Source organism: Artibeus jamaicensis, unplaced genomic scaffold, assembly GCF_021234435.1.
Source record: "Artibeus jamaicensis isolate MK-2021 breed Jamaican fruit bat unplaced genomic scaffold, CSHL_Jam_final contig_497, whole genome shotgun sequence".
Taxonomy (NCBI): domain Eukaryota; kingdom Metazoa; phylum Chordata; class Mammalia; order Chiroptera; family Phyllostomidae; genus Artibeus; species Artibeus jamaicensis.
Window position 1 is genome coordinate 3415138 of NW_026521863.1, and position 13654 is coordinate 3428791.

Genomic DNA, 13654 nt, shown 5'->3' on the forward strand with positions numbered 1-13654 from the left:
TGTGGTCATTATTTCATAATATACATGTATATCAAATCATCATGCCGTGCACCTTAACCTCACGCAATGGTATGTGTCAACTACATCTCAATAAACCTGGAGGAAAATCCACAATATTTGGAGGTTGTTCCCACAGGGAGGATCTTCCTAGGAGTGAATAGCTTGTAGCTAAGACTGAGGGAGCTGATGTTTCCACTTTTTCACAAGAAGAGAACAGTAACCGTGGCAAATGTATAGCTTCGTTCTACGCCTCCCCTGTCTCATTTGCTGAGAAAACGCATTCAGTCTCAGGGGCACTCCTCGCTGAACCGCCTCAACAAGGCTACTATCAAATCTGGATTCTGCGTTTCCCAATTTGTGCCCTGACCTCAGGGTCACAGGAGTAAAGGGCAGGAGAAGGTGAGGGTGCAAGGGCCCTAGAGTTTGCTGTTTCTCCGGGGGTGGCAGAAGCCCCTCCACTTCTCCGTTCTCCGTGGATTCAGACACCCGGGTGTGGCACTGAGGAAGCCTTTGGTGCACCTGGTGACTGCAAAGGGGTGCGTGCAGCTTCCTGTCTTGTGAATGAGGCTTTGCTGTGCTGGGTACAGTAGGGACTCAGCTGATTTTTCAGTGACTCAGTGAGTGAGGTGCCTGTGGTCCGCTGGGATGTGCTGGCTAAGGCTTTCGGAGTGCGCTGTGCCTTTCTCTCTCTGGAGGTCATGAGACCGGCCCTCAGGGACAGTAAGAAGGTGCCGTGCTCCCTGACAAGTTCAGAAGGTATGGAGAGAGGGGTGGACAGGTGAGAAGGTTTCAACGACCCTGGAGTCACATCCTTCCTCCTCATTCTATTGTTGCCTAGAATTCTCACAGAGATCGTCTTAGAAATTTATATTGGCCATCATAAAAATTATAAATGTCACCCTGCTTCCCTTTGAATATCATCATTCTATGTTCACAGGTTATGAGAACCATTGAAAGGATAACACATATTCCACAGACCTACATCTTGGCCATCAGGTCAGATGCTTATTTACCATATTTATAATAAAACACCAAATATGTATAATATTCAATAATTTCTGTTAGAAGAACTACAAGCTTCTCAAAACTCTGGATGTATACAAAAACAAACAAACAAACAAAAAACCCAACTGACATGGAGGTAAAAGCAAAGCTCAAAAAAGCAGGAGAATGATGGGCATTATACTGCCATTGCGGTTGAACTTTGTTGGTTAATGTGTTGACACCACAGCACTAATTTTTGGAGTGTGATAACGAAAACTGCAAGGTGCATGGAATAAATTTAAACACGAAGTGTGTGGGGGGGTTGGGGGTGTGAGGCAGAGCTGTAACAAGGAGGAAGAATCTAAAAGTCGCCAACAGAGTGGAGAGCCGTTTTTGGTTCATTGCCATCTCAGAATGAGTATAAATAGGTTCACAAAAACCTTACATGAAAGTACTGTGTTCAAGGGGAGAAAAAGTAAATTGATCTTGGAAGGATCTGAATAGAACTTAGTCATAGTAACATCGCCAGTGTTACTTTTCCCTTTATTACCTGGAATATTAATTCAAGCTGTACATGAGGATGCCATACAGAAAGCAGGCAAGCAAAGAAATAGCAATACTATTTGCAGCTTTTCTAAGGAAATGTGTCCACTGGAGTTTCCGATTGCTCCTTCACTGGTGGTTAAGCCTCTGCTGAGCTCTACACATTCCCTTCTGTTGGTGTGGAAAACAGAGCTTTGAGGGAGACAGGAAAAGTGGAATGCTGATTTCCTGTTAAATTGAAAATCGTTCCCACGGCTTTGTGCTGGGCTCAGGGAAACCAGAATGCACAAGGTGGGGAGTCGAAATGGAGCCCTGAGTGTGCGGTCGGTGCCCCATCCCTCACCACTGTGGGGGTGTCAGAGGGCCAGGGCCTGGCTGGACAGACCGGCTCACAGAGGGGCACGCGGCCAGAAGACAGTGTGGGCTTTTTTCCAGGGGCCCTGTCGCGGGGCTGGCAGAACCCAGAACCCAGAACCGGCTAGCGAGCCCAGAAGGTGTGCCCGCAGAGCTTCCTGGGAGGACAGGGGATCCTGAGCACGTGGAACTGGGCGCATGGGACACCAGAGCAGAGACCATGGCACGGAAGACAGGCAGCCTGACTCAGGACAGGCTGGTGGGGGCGGGCCAGCTGACGGCAGGTCAGGTTCGGAGTCGTGACAAGTCTGTTAAAGAAGAAGCAGTTCTGAACAGAGGACCGTGTGTGTGACTCAGCACGAGGCCACAGGTTCTCTTTGCTGTCAGGGGACTGGGAGTAAAGCTTATCGCTATTGTTATGATTAGATCTCCAATGATCTCTTAGACTTGCCTTTTAATTCTGTCATCAATAGCGATTATTCAGTGTAACAATTACACTTGATAACACTCCTGTTCTCTCCGCCATGTCTACACAGGGGCCTCTAGAAAGTTATTTGTTGGTGTTCCTGAAAGGTTTGCATATAAAAGAAAAAGAGAACGAAACTTTGATTACCAGCACACCCCGCAATAGGTGATACTTCGGTGGTTTAAAAAGTGTGAACTATGGGCTGACCGAATTAGGAGCCTCCTGAAATGAAAACTTTAGCGATCACCGTTTGCTTTCTTGCCCAGATTAAGTAAAACTTTCTGCTGCACAAATGGAAAAGAGCGCTGTTTCCTCTCGGGCGAGTATCTCCGCGGGAGCCCAGGGGGCCCGAACTGGGCTCTGAAATACAGCAAAGCATATGGGTCCCTGTGGGCAGAAGCTCAAGGCCCGCGCTGAGCAGGGGAACCCTCCTGTTCAGAAATGGGCTGGTCTCCAGCCAGCAGCAGCGGTGTCACTGGCCAAGGGCTGGGAGCCCACTGCAATCAAACATCTGTCCTTAGAGGGGAGGGTGCAGGACAAAGCGCACATTTCCCACATGGCTTTGCAGACCAGGGAGCAGGTAGCCAGGGTCCCCACGGCCCTCCTTTACCTAGGTCTCTCAGGCCAGCTGCCAAGAAGGACACAGGAAACGAAAACTTGTACTGGCGAGAGGTGACCAGGAGGGGACACACTGCTTCCTGCTCCTCAGAGTGGGATCCAGGAAGGTCCCTGGGAGGTCGTGACTTCTGAATTTACTTCCGGGGAAAACAGGCATTATCTCAAAAATCTTTGGGCTGGGATTAGGGCGGTTGCTGAGGGTCAAGGTCAAGAACCTGGCATGTAGGTTCTGTGCCCCATTCAGGGCCAGGGCCAGTGCCGCCTCCAGCCCTCCATTCCTTACAACAGTGACCCACCTACTCCAGTCTAGAGATGACTCATGAAGGTCACCTGTGCAAGGTGTTCTTGATACATCTGCCCCCGGCCTGGGAGGGCGGGGAGGTGCTGGGCACTGCATCTGTCTGCAGTTCAGTGTTCCTGTGACTGTCAGGTCCCTTTGGGTGAAGTGACACGGTGGGAGTAGCATGGTGAAGTGAGAATGACGTGGCTAATGAACCTGGGATGCCCCGGACGAGAAGCCTGGACCCTCAGACCGGGAAGGGTTCACACGGAGAGACTGCAAGTATGAAAGCCGGTTAGAGGATAGCAGCGTCTGCCTTGGGGTGGCAGTGAGCCTTCGGGGCAGGCAGGCCTCAGCAAACCCGAGGCCTTTTGATTACATGAACACTCCAGCTCTCTTCTGAAAGGAAGCCCCGGACTCTGGGAGGGAGCGGGAACTCTCTCTGGAGGGCAGGGGAGGCGTCCGGCAGTGAAAGCTTATCTGCCTTGGAGCGTTTCTGTAAGTGGGAGTCACTATCGTCAGGAAAGCAGCCTTTGCAGCGCATCACTGACTGCTGGCAACAAAAAAGACACTGACTCTTGAACATGCATTTTGCATCTAACACCTTAATGGGTTATCGCATTAACTCTCATAGAGGCCACTTAATGATCTCGAAGGGACTGCACCACGACAGCACATGCACACAAGCCCCGGGGGGCAGAGAACAGACTTGTGACATTTACCTAACACCTACTCATTTGCGAATCAGTTCACCCACGCGCCGTCATCCATCCACTCCCCTCACCACTGGCGGTACAAGGTGGTCTCCCTGCAGTTCTCTGCGGGTCAGCGAGCACTGGCTCAACGACATTCCCAGGTGCTTACTTTGCACATTAGGGCCACTGAGGCACAGGGCAGCCTGTAACCCATCAAAGACCACTCCGCTGGCAAACCCTGAGTCAGGGTTCAAACCCAGGAAACCTGATGCCGGAGCATCTGCTCTTAAACTCCATCCTATTTCTCATCGTCACACACGTCATTCTGTCTGTCCCTATCCGACAGGTGAACCCCTGTTTGTTGGTCTAAATCCCACTCAAGCACAAAGTCGCTGAATTCCCTTGCCCAGGTGGGACAGGGCCAGGTGCCAGTGACACAGTCCACCCCCCTGAGTGGCACCCCATGGTCTTCCCAGGGGCTTGTGGCAGCGGCGCCCAGGGGTGACTATGGGACGTCGGGGCAGCCCCTGGAGCTGATGAAGCATTTGCTCACCTCTCTGCGAGGGCACGGCGATACTGACGGAAATGAGCAGTTCCTGGCCATCCCCTCTACTCCAAATGCACCCAGTCCTCCTTTCCTAACTAAGCAACCCCCTCTTGCCGGAAGAAAAGGGAGACTTTTTCTGTTGAAGGAGAGAGTTCTCATTTACGGGGACGGGACGGAGCAGAAGGCCCACCCAACCTCCAGCTTTATTTACCAAGGGCGACATTCGATCCCCACAAAGCTCAGGAACCTGTCCTGGGCTGAACAGTGTCCCCCAAATCCATGCCTTTCTGGAACCTCCAAATGTGGCTGATGTTTGGAAACAGGGTCATTGTCAACCTCCTGAGTGAAGTTAAGACAAGGTGGTCCTGGGGTGGGGCGGGCCTCACCCAGTGCTTCCCGATGCTGGTGTCTTCCTAAGAACAGGGGGAGAGACACAGAAATGGATACCAGGGGCAAGGTTATGGGAGATGGAGGCAGAGGTCGCAGGGCTACTGCTGGAGGCCAAGGGCCCCGGGGACTGCTGGCACCACCAGAAGCTGGTGACAGGCAGGGACAATCTTCCCCAGAGACACCTTGGATCTGGACTTCTGGGCTCCAGAACCGTGACACGGCGACTTTCTGTTTCACCTGCCTGGTCTGTGGCAATGCATCACGGTGGCCCCAGGGCACTAAATCCCAGCCTCCAGGACTGGATTCTGAGCCTGCGGTCACCACCACCAGGTCACGTGTTTCTAGACACAGGGGAACAACTCTGAGGTGAGCTCATCCTCCGGGCAGGCGGAGGCAACTCACGTTCTGCGCCTGCCCCCTGCACGCAGGTTCCTACAAGGGCACGGAGGGGAAATAACGAGAACACAGCAGTCTGAGCGCAGTGACGAAGGGCAGCACCGGATGAACCGAACCCAGTCACACGGATGGTGAATGTACACCCCATGCGAATGCATGTTAAGCACCAACTTCCTCCAGATGTGCCGCACACCACACAGGTAACAAGCACCTGACACGAGCAGTTTGCCCGCGCGGAACCAGCAATCCAACATGTGATAGTTGGAAAATAGAGAGCGGCGCAGACCAAAGGGCCCCGCAGGCATGGGCAGCTGTCATTGCCCCTTCGGATTCTGTTTAGAGTGGCCGGTGACACCTGGGCAGAGAAGCGCAGCGGACAGGAGACACACCCGCACACTCGTTCCCGACCCAGCTGGCAGGAGTGGTGGCCCGTAGTTCCAACACGGTTCTCTGCACACTCACGCTGGAATACACGTCCGCTGCTTTCGAGCCTAACAAACCTAATGACTTCAAAGGAACTTTGAAGCAGATTTCTAAAATATAAATCCATGGGCTCAAAATGGCACAGAATTCCATGGAGGGTAAGCCTGGATTCCAAAATTAAATTTAAAGCCCTGTGAAATAACCTTCATATAGGCAAAGCATGAAACAGGAAAACTAAAGATTTGGGGGGTAAACAATCAGCTTTCAAAAGTCCACCAACAACAGTTTGAAGGCTGGTGAGAACAGGTCCCCTGGAACGCAGAAATGTCTGCGGGGGTCACCCAGGCTGACCAAGACCTCTTCCGTTCTCGAGACCCGCTCCTTCGGAGCACTGTCTGCCCTGGTGCTTGTGGGGACAGGGGAGCGGGGGTGGGAGGGGGTTGGTGGAGGTGGGAGAGGGAGTGGGGGGATAAATGGTAATGGATAAAAATACGATAAAAAGGGGAAAAAGATGATCATTGTGAAATAAATTTTTCTGTTTTAGAAACATCTTGACTTTCAGGGTCAAAGGCCTGATGGGAATGTTCTAAAACTGTAAACCTGGCATCCTCACGACCCCCCTGTTTTCATGTGTCTGAATTCAGGACCGCGGGGCTCATTTCCACCTGCAGCGGCACCTGCCCCCGAGCTCTCCTGGGTGGACCTGAGCCCGTCTGCTGCCCACACTCAGTGACATGTCCTCTCACTGTGGCTTCTGCGTGTTCCACGGCACACACGCGTGCTGCTGTGAGAGTCGCTGACACCTGAGTCTCTGAACTGTCCCAGGTGGCACCCGGCTCAGGACTACGGGTGCAGGTAGGGACAGAGGACCCAAAGTGGGGACCACCTGCGGAGCCCGGCTGCTGGCTGGCCTCATCCGCCACAGCTGGCTGTGAAGGTTTTAGTGCCACACACTGGCTCCTGCTTGTCCAGCGTGACACACCTTTGTGGTTTCATCTCTGAAGGCTACACAGGGAGCACTTCCACTTCCTTAATTTTATGTAACTGCTAGTAACTTTGGCAAAAGGACACAGGAAGAAAGAAATTTTGTCTGAGAAACCCTCCTTCCTCTTCCGCCCCAAAGCCTTGGACGTCGGAACTCTGTTGTTGAGAATTGAGGAAACCGCTCCCAGGCCGAGATTGAGTTTGGTCTTCCAACAAGGACCCTGGTCCAGGCGGCTCCCGCTGGCCACACTCAGGCTCCATTTGGTAGCCGTGACTTTCCCCAAAGCCTTGGCCACTACTGGAGCCTGAAGGTAATGGCAGGAAGGGGTGGAGCTGAAAACCAGTCACCCTGGGACGACCCCAGAGCCCATCACTCATTTGGCCGCCTACCTGGCATTTGGCAATCAGCCGCAGGACGGATCGTGTGAAACCGTGGGGGTGGCGCTGCTGGGGAACCAGGAGGGTGGGCCTCGGTCACAGGCTCCAGGTACCCAATCACCCGTTTGTGTTGCTAGGCAACAATTTCTGTGGCATCGCTACATTTGTGTATAATATCCTCTAACAATACATGTATATAATACCATATATGTACATAATGTTGCAGGGTAATAGTGGCTATGTCTTTTAATTCCCAGGAAAGGCCAGCGTCTACAAGAAGCAGCTCTGGATACAGTATCTCGATCGCCATGCCCGCCCCACACAAAGGCCCCCACGGCTCTTCCTTATATTTCCATCTTTATACATGGAAATATTAAGTTCAGAGGGTCATGGGACTTGCCTAACACACCTCTCTTCTGGCTCCAAAGCTTACTGTCCATCCCCCATTACAACTCCCGCCTCGGATTTATCTGTAGTTCTTTAAACGACAGCCCAATTAAAGCCCGGGAAGACTATTATTCGTAAGCAAAAGCACAGAGCCACCCTCTCTCCTAGGACAGGCCTGGCATCGTGTCTCTCTGAAGTGTGGACGGGGCGCAGACTGCAGCTGCTGGCTCGCTGGCCCCTGCCCTTCCTGTCCCCGGGGAGACCCCATACTGGGGGCTCCTCACTGCGGTGACTGCCCGAAAGTCTGTGCAGTCCCACGGCACTCAGAGAAAGCCCACCTGACACTGAACTAGGACAGAGACGGCAAGAGGAGGCAGGCGGTAGGATGGAGCTAGCGCCTGTGATCTGAGAGAACGCAGACGGAAGGACAGGTCATTATATTTGAGGGATACTCTCCCTCTAACTCTTTCTTTCTCTCTGTCATTTATATCTGGGCTCATTCTCCAGAAGATTTTGTTGTGGGATTTGGAAGAACTATGTCTGAGTTGGAATTTAATAAGACATTCACTTACAAGAAAGATCAAGAGAAAAAGGAGGAAACAAAAATGTGTGAAGTTGCTCAAATGCATGCATTGAAAGTGAGGATGAAGTTTTTTTCTAATGCTACAAGTGGCACATTTTTAACATAATTTTAATTGTAAATAAATATATCTGTTACTGAACACATCTATTTAAATAAAGTAAGTATATATACTTCTGTGGATATGAATGAAATATTTATAATCACAAAGCAGGATTTATTAAAATGCTCTTAAACCTAAATTATGTTTATAGTGAAAATACTATTATAATTGGAAATCCTGTGATAAGCCTCTGCTAATAGAACAGGGTCTATGGTCACACGGGCTCTCAAAGAATAGTTTTAAGCTTAACAGCTAGAATGCTCCAACTTTATAATTTGGCCCTCTGGAAATAAAGCAAACTGCATTCTGGCATTGAACTGACAGGTTTCTCAGATAAGGAGAACATGAAGCTGAAGCTCATATTTTTTCCCCTCAAATGTCACAAAGATATTAAGCAGAAAATAGTTCAGTGTAGAATTCCTGGTGCATGCATTTAGAAATTTCCCAAATAATTAGCCATATTCGGGAACAATTAAAGCTATGGCAAGATCTATACATTCCCCACATAGATAAAATCTAAATAGGAAGGTATTACTAAGGCCAATCATTTCTCTTGGTGGGCACACGAACACCACAAGGTGAAGATTTGGGCAGAAAGTGCAGTGAGGAAGGCGGAGGAACCACTGTCTTGTTGGTGCTCTGAGCTCCCTGGGACCTGTCTGGCGTTGAGGCAGCGGCACCAACTGTTTTACAGTTTCCTGGCGCAGCAGGGGGACTCTAATGGCCTTTCGCTGTCCTGTCTCTTCTTTTATGCGAGAAGATACAGAACGAATGCTCAGATTGCAGCTCCAGATTTCACTGTGGGTTGTAGTACTGACCCGCTCTGGGCGGGATGGGGGCAGGGAGGCCAGCCAGCCCATACAGAAGCAAATGTTGATACAGGGGAGAAGTTTCAGAGAGGCAACTTTGACAATGAAAAATGGAAACGGTACGTGTATCACGGTTTCTTTGAGGGCCATTGAGAAGACACTTGTGAGTCCCATGCTTCAGAAATGTTCGCCATGGCTGGGACTTTGGGGGGTGGTTGCTCCCCGATTCCTCCGTGTCTTGAATGACTCCAGCTCTGCCATCTCTAGCTCTCTCTTCGCATTCTGTCTCCTCTCTACCTCTGTCTCTCTCAAGTTCATTAGACCCTACGACAGTGTCCTTAGGATTTCGTTTATGGATCATCATTGAATGTGTATGCACAGACTCATTCTATAACGCCATGGATACTGGGTTGGCCAGTAAGTCCATTTAGTTTGTTTTTCTGCAAAAGACACATTTTTCATTTTCGCCAGTAACTTTATTGATTTGGAGATTTCTTCTTCTTAAAAAATATATTTTAGTGATTATGCTATTACATTTGTCCCAATTTTTCCCCATTTCCACCCTCCACCTGGTACCCCTAGTCCCTCCAGCAATCACCCCCTTAGTTCATGTCCATGGGTCATGCATATAAGTTCATTGGCTTCATATTTCCTATACTATTTGTAACATTCCCTTATCTATTTTGTATCTACCATCTATGCTTCTTAATCCCTGTACCTTTTCCCCCCATCTCCTCCTTCCACCTCCCAGCTGATAGCCCTCCATGTGATCTCCATATCTATGATTCTGTTCCTGTTCTGGTCGTTTGCTTGGTCTGTTTTTTTAGATTCAACTGTTGATAGTTGTAAATTTGTTTCTATTTTAATATTCATAGTTTTGATCCTCTTTTTCTTAAATAAGTCACTTTAACATTTCCTATAATAATGGCTTGGTGATAATGAACTGCTTTAACGTTACCTAGTCTGGGAAGCATTTTATCTGACCCTTCATTCTAAATGATAGCCTTGCTGGATAGAGTTATCTAGGTATAGGTCCTTGCTTTTCATCACTTTGAATACTTCTTGCCAGTCCCTTCTAACTTGTAAAGTTTCTTTTGAGAAATTAACTGACAGTCTTAAGGGAACTCCTTTATAGGTAACCCGCTGCCTTCCTCTTGCTGCTTTTAAGATTCTTTCCTTATCTTTAACCTTTAGCATTTTAATTGTGATGTGTCTTGGTGTTGCTCTCTTTAGCTCCAACTTTTATGGGACTCTCTGTGCCTCCTGGACTTGTATGTCTATTTCCTTCTCAAATTAGGGAAGTTTTTTTTTTCTCATTATTTTTTCAAATAAGTTTTCAATTTCTTGCTCTTCCTCTTCTCCTTCTGGCATCCCTATAATTTGGATATTGGTACATTTGAAGATGTCCCAGGGGCTCATTAGTCTACCTTCATTTAAAAAAATTATTTTCCTCTTTTTGTTCTGATTAAATGCTTTTTTCTTCCTTATGTTCCAAATCATTGATCTGATTCTCAGCTTCATCCCCTCCACTGTTGGTTCCCTGTAGATTTTTCTATATTTCATTCACTGCAGTCTTTATTTCTGCCTGGGACTCTTTTATGCTGTTGCCATACACAATGAGTTTCTTGAGCATCCTGATAACCAGTGTTTTGAACTCTGCATCTGATAGGTTGCTTATCTCCATTTCATTTAGTTCTTTTCCAGGAGTTTTGTTCTGTCTTCTCATTTGGGCCATATTTCTTTGTTTCCTCAATTTGGCAGCCTCCCTGCATTTGTTTCTGTGTATCAGGTAGAGCTCCTTTGACTCCATGTCTTAGTAGCATGATCTATTGTAGATGAGTGGAGCTGTAAATTGCATGGGGTGGAGTCTTAGGAGATTGCCAGGGTGAAGCAATCTATTTCACCACTCTCTGGCTCTGTGTAGGGGAGGTCTTGAGGAGGGGACAATGCCACTGCCTGGCTTTTGGAGGTTTACCCAGGAGGAACCTCTCTCCTGGCACTCGCCCTGTTTCCAGTCACTTCACTTTCTATCCCATATGCCACCTGTGCCCTTCCAGCTGTTGCCCTGGTGCTGAATCCCAAAGGGGCTGGATGTGTGTATGTCTTAAGTCTGTGCAGGCCCTTTAGAGGAGTCTGATAATTTGGCAGTTTCTGCCACAGCCCCAATCCCCACTGGCTTGTACAGCCAGAAGTTATGGGGACTTGTCTTCCTGGAGCTGGAACCCTGGGCTGCTGGATGGTCTGGTTTGGGGCTAAGATCCCTCGCTCCTGAAGTACCCCTCCTGATTTTCATCCACCACACATGAATGTGGGATTGCCCATTTCACCACCTCTCTCTGCATCTCTGCCCCTCCTACCCACCTAGATGAATGTGAATTCTTTAAATCCTTGGTTGTTGGACTTCCATACAGCTCTATTTTCTGATGGTTCTGGGTGATATTTGTTTTTTAGTCTAGTTGTAACCCTTTCTGTAGTTGTGTAACAAGGCAAAGCGTGTTTACCTATGCCTCCATCTTGACCAGAAGTCTGATTTAGATATTTTGAATATATCAGCCCCCTCCCACATGGTAGAACATTGATTATTCTCACTTAATGTCTCCATTTGATTGCTATCAACTTCGACTGGGCTACCCAACTGTGGGGTAATATCCATTGGAAAATCTGCAGCACAAAATTTCACAAACCACTTCTGACATGTTCAATCAGTCACAGCACCTTTTACCTACACGGCACAAATCTTTCTTTGCATTTCATTTGCATTTTTACATTTCTTGAAATAATAAAGCACATATGCTAAAAATGTTGTTTATTTTCTTCCATCTTCGATATTAAAATGGCTACACAAAAACCTGCCAATTTTGATGTTTTTTAAATGCATATTGATATGACAGCTGTCACAATACCATCTAACAAAATTGTTTTGAATGAAGTTAAAGACAACTACTAAAACCATCTTATGAAAAAAAACAAATGAGCTCTTTGGTCAACCTAACATCCGATGCTACTATATAGTAAAAGTAAAATTCTGAATTAAGAATGTTTAACACTTATTTTCCATACAGTAAAAATGCTGTTGCTAGAACTTGCAGTTTAGACCATGAAATACTCAAATACTAACATCCAATTTCTACTTTCCTGAAAGAGTAACCACCCAATCTCACTGTCTGCATGAACTCTACAGCTCTTCAGAGGTTCCGAAACGGAAATCAGCGCGCCCCATCCTGAGTTTTCTTAAGCTCCCACAACCCCAGGTGAAGCTGTTTTCACTAAATATGTATCATATGAAACATACAAGTAGGTCCTACTATCAAAAGTCAGCTAACAACTTTCTGAGAACTCCATGATTTCCTGAATAATCTGCCTAAGTAGATGTTTAAAAGAAATTTGAGAATAATATACGAAATAGTGATTCCAAATAAAGTACTTGTTTAAACACAACCTGTGGTGGGAGCTGCTGTACATCCCATTTTTGGTCTGATTTTTTGTGTATACAATGAGATCATGTTGCAAAATTTTCATTCAGTGTTCACTAAATCACTAACTTCCATGGATGTCAGGAATCAACTTTAATGTTGACTTACACCATGCTTAGAGGAAGTATGGAACTTCAAATTTAGCAACATAAAAGAAAATCATGTTCACAGAGTTTCGAGAGGCAAAGAAGGAAACACACGCTTTCAGTGAGCGGACGCGCACCCACCTCCTGCCAAGGGCTGGTCACCACAATTTGTCACCCGTTTGCTGAGGTAAAGCACACTCATCCGAGCAGCTCAGGACCTTCGACGACTTATAAACTAACATTCTAAAAATTAAATGGCCCAGCATGTATAAAAATGTGTGTGTGTGTGTGTGTGTGTGTGTGCAAACCACTCCCCCTGTTAGGACTCAGCAGGCACGCTGCCTTCTGGGATAACTCACCATTCATGTTCTTGAAGATGTTCAGGATCGGCAGGATCTGGCGGTAATACGGAACCAGGGCCTCGCCCACCATCTCAGCCGACAGGACCAGGTGCTGGATGACTTTGAGAGTGACGCAGATGACCTGCCGGTTCCGGAGGTTCAAAGCATCTGAATGGCAGAAAAAGGAACAGGCTGAAAAGAAGGGCATGAACCTCCACAGTGATTAGGTGAATCGACTGGTAGACCATTTATCTAAGCTGTTCTCTGCTGGGGACCACCGAGGGGGTGGGCCTCATTGTTATAGATTCCCAGGATGCACCGTGGCCCATTAGACTATCAGCACCATCTCGTCGGGGTGCTGTTTGTGCTCCCCACTGAGCAGGACGCCTCACCCACCCTCAGCGAGCAGCTCCCATTTCTCCCAGGGAGGCCGTGATGCACAGGGGGCATGAGCAAGGACAGAACAGTCAGCGTCGCTGGAGTTGAAGCACGCCCTGAAGGGTGACAACAGACACATTTTCCATGGACAACCCACCCTGTCCTTCAAACTGGTACCTTGACAGGAAGGTTTGTTTGGGAATGGGGACGGATGTGTGTGTGAGAGGAGACTGCAGGCTGGTCACTCACACTGACTGTTCTCAGTAGAAGTGAATGCCAACTATGTTCACACATTCAAGAATGCAGGGAAGAAAGGCAAAATCTGAAGTTTTTGGAACTTTAAAAGGAATCAGCCGTAACTATGAGAGGCCAGAGAAACACGAAGTGGTTCTAAGGAGCCCTTGTGAATGCAGGGACCAGCTGCACTGCGGGGGTAGGA

General features: G+C 48.1%; 1 protein-coding gene across 1 annotated transcript in view; it reads right to left on the reverse strand.

Moving 5' to 3' along the window:
* The window catches only part of PACRG (parkin coregulated), a 382996-nt gene that overhangs the window by 155780 nt on the left and 213562 nt on the right, over nucleotides 1-13654 (reverse strand). Inside the window, exon 4 of the mRNA XM_053668777.1 lies at nucleotides 12856-13005. Within this exon, the coding sequence (XP_053524752.1) occupies nucleotides 12856-13005 (150 nt within the window). The remainder of the gene's footprint in view (nucleotides 1-12855; nucleotides 13006-13654) is intronic.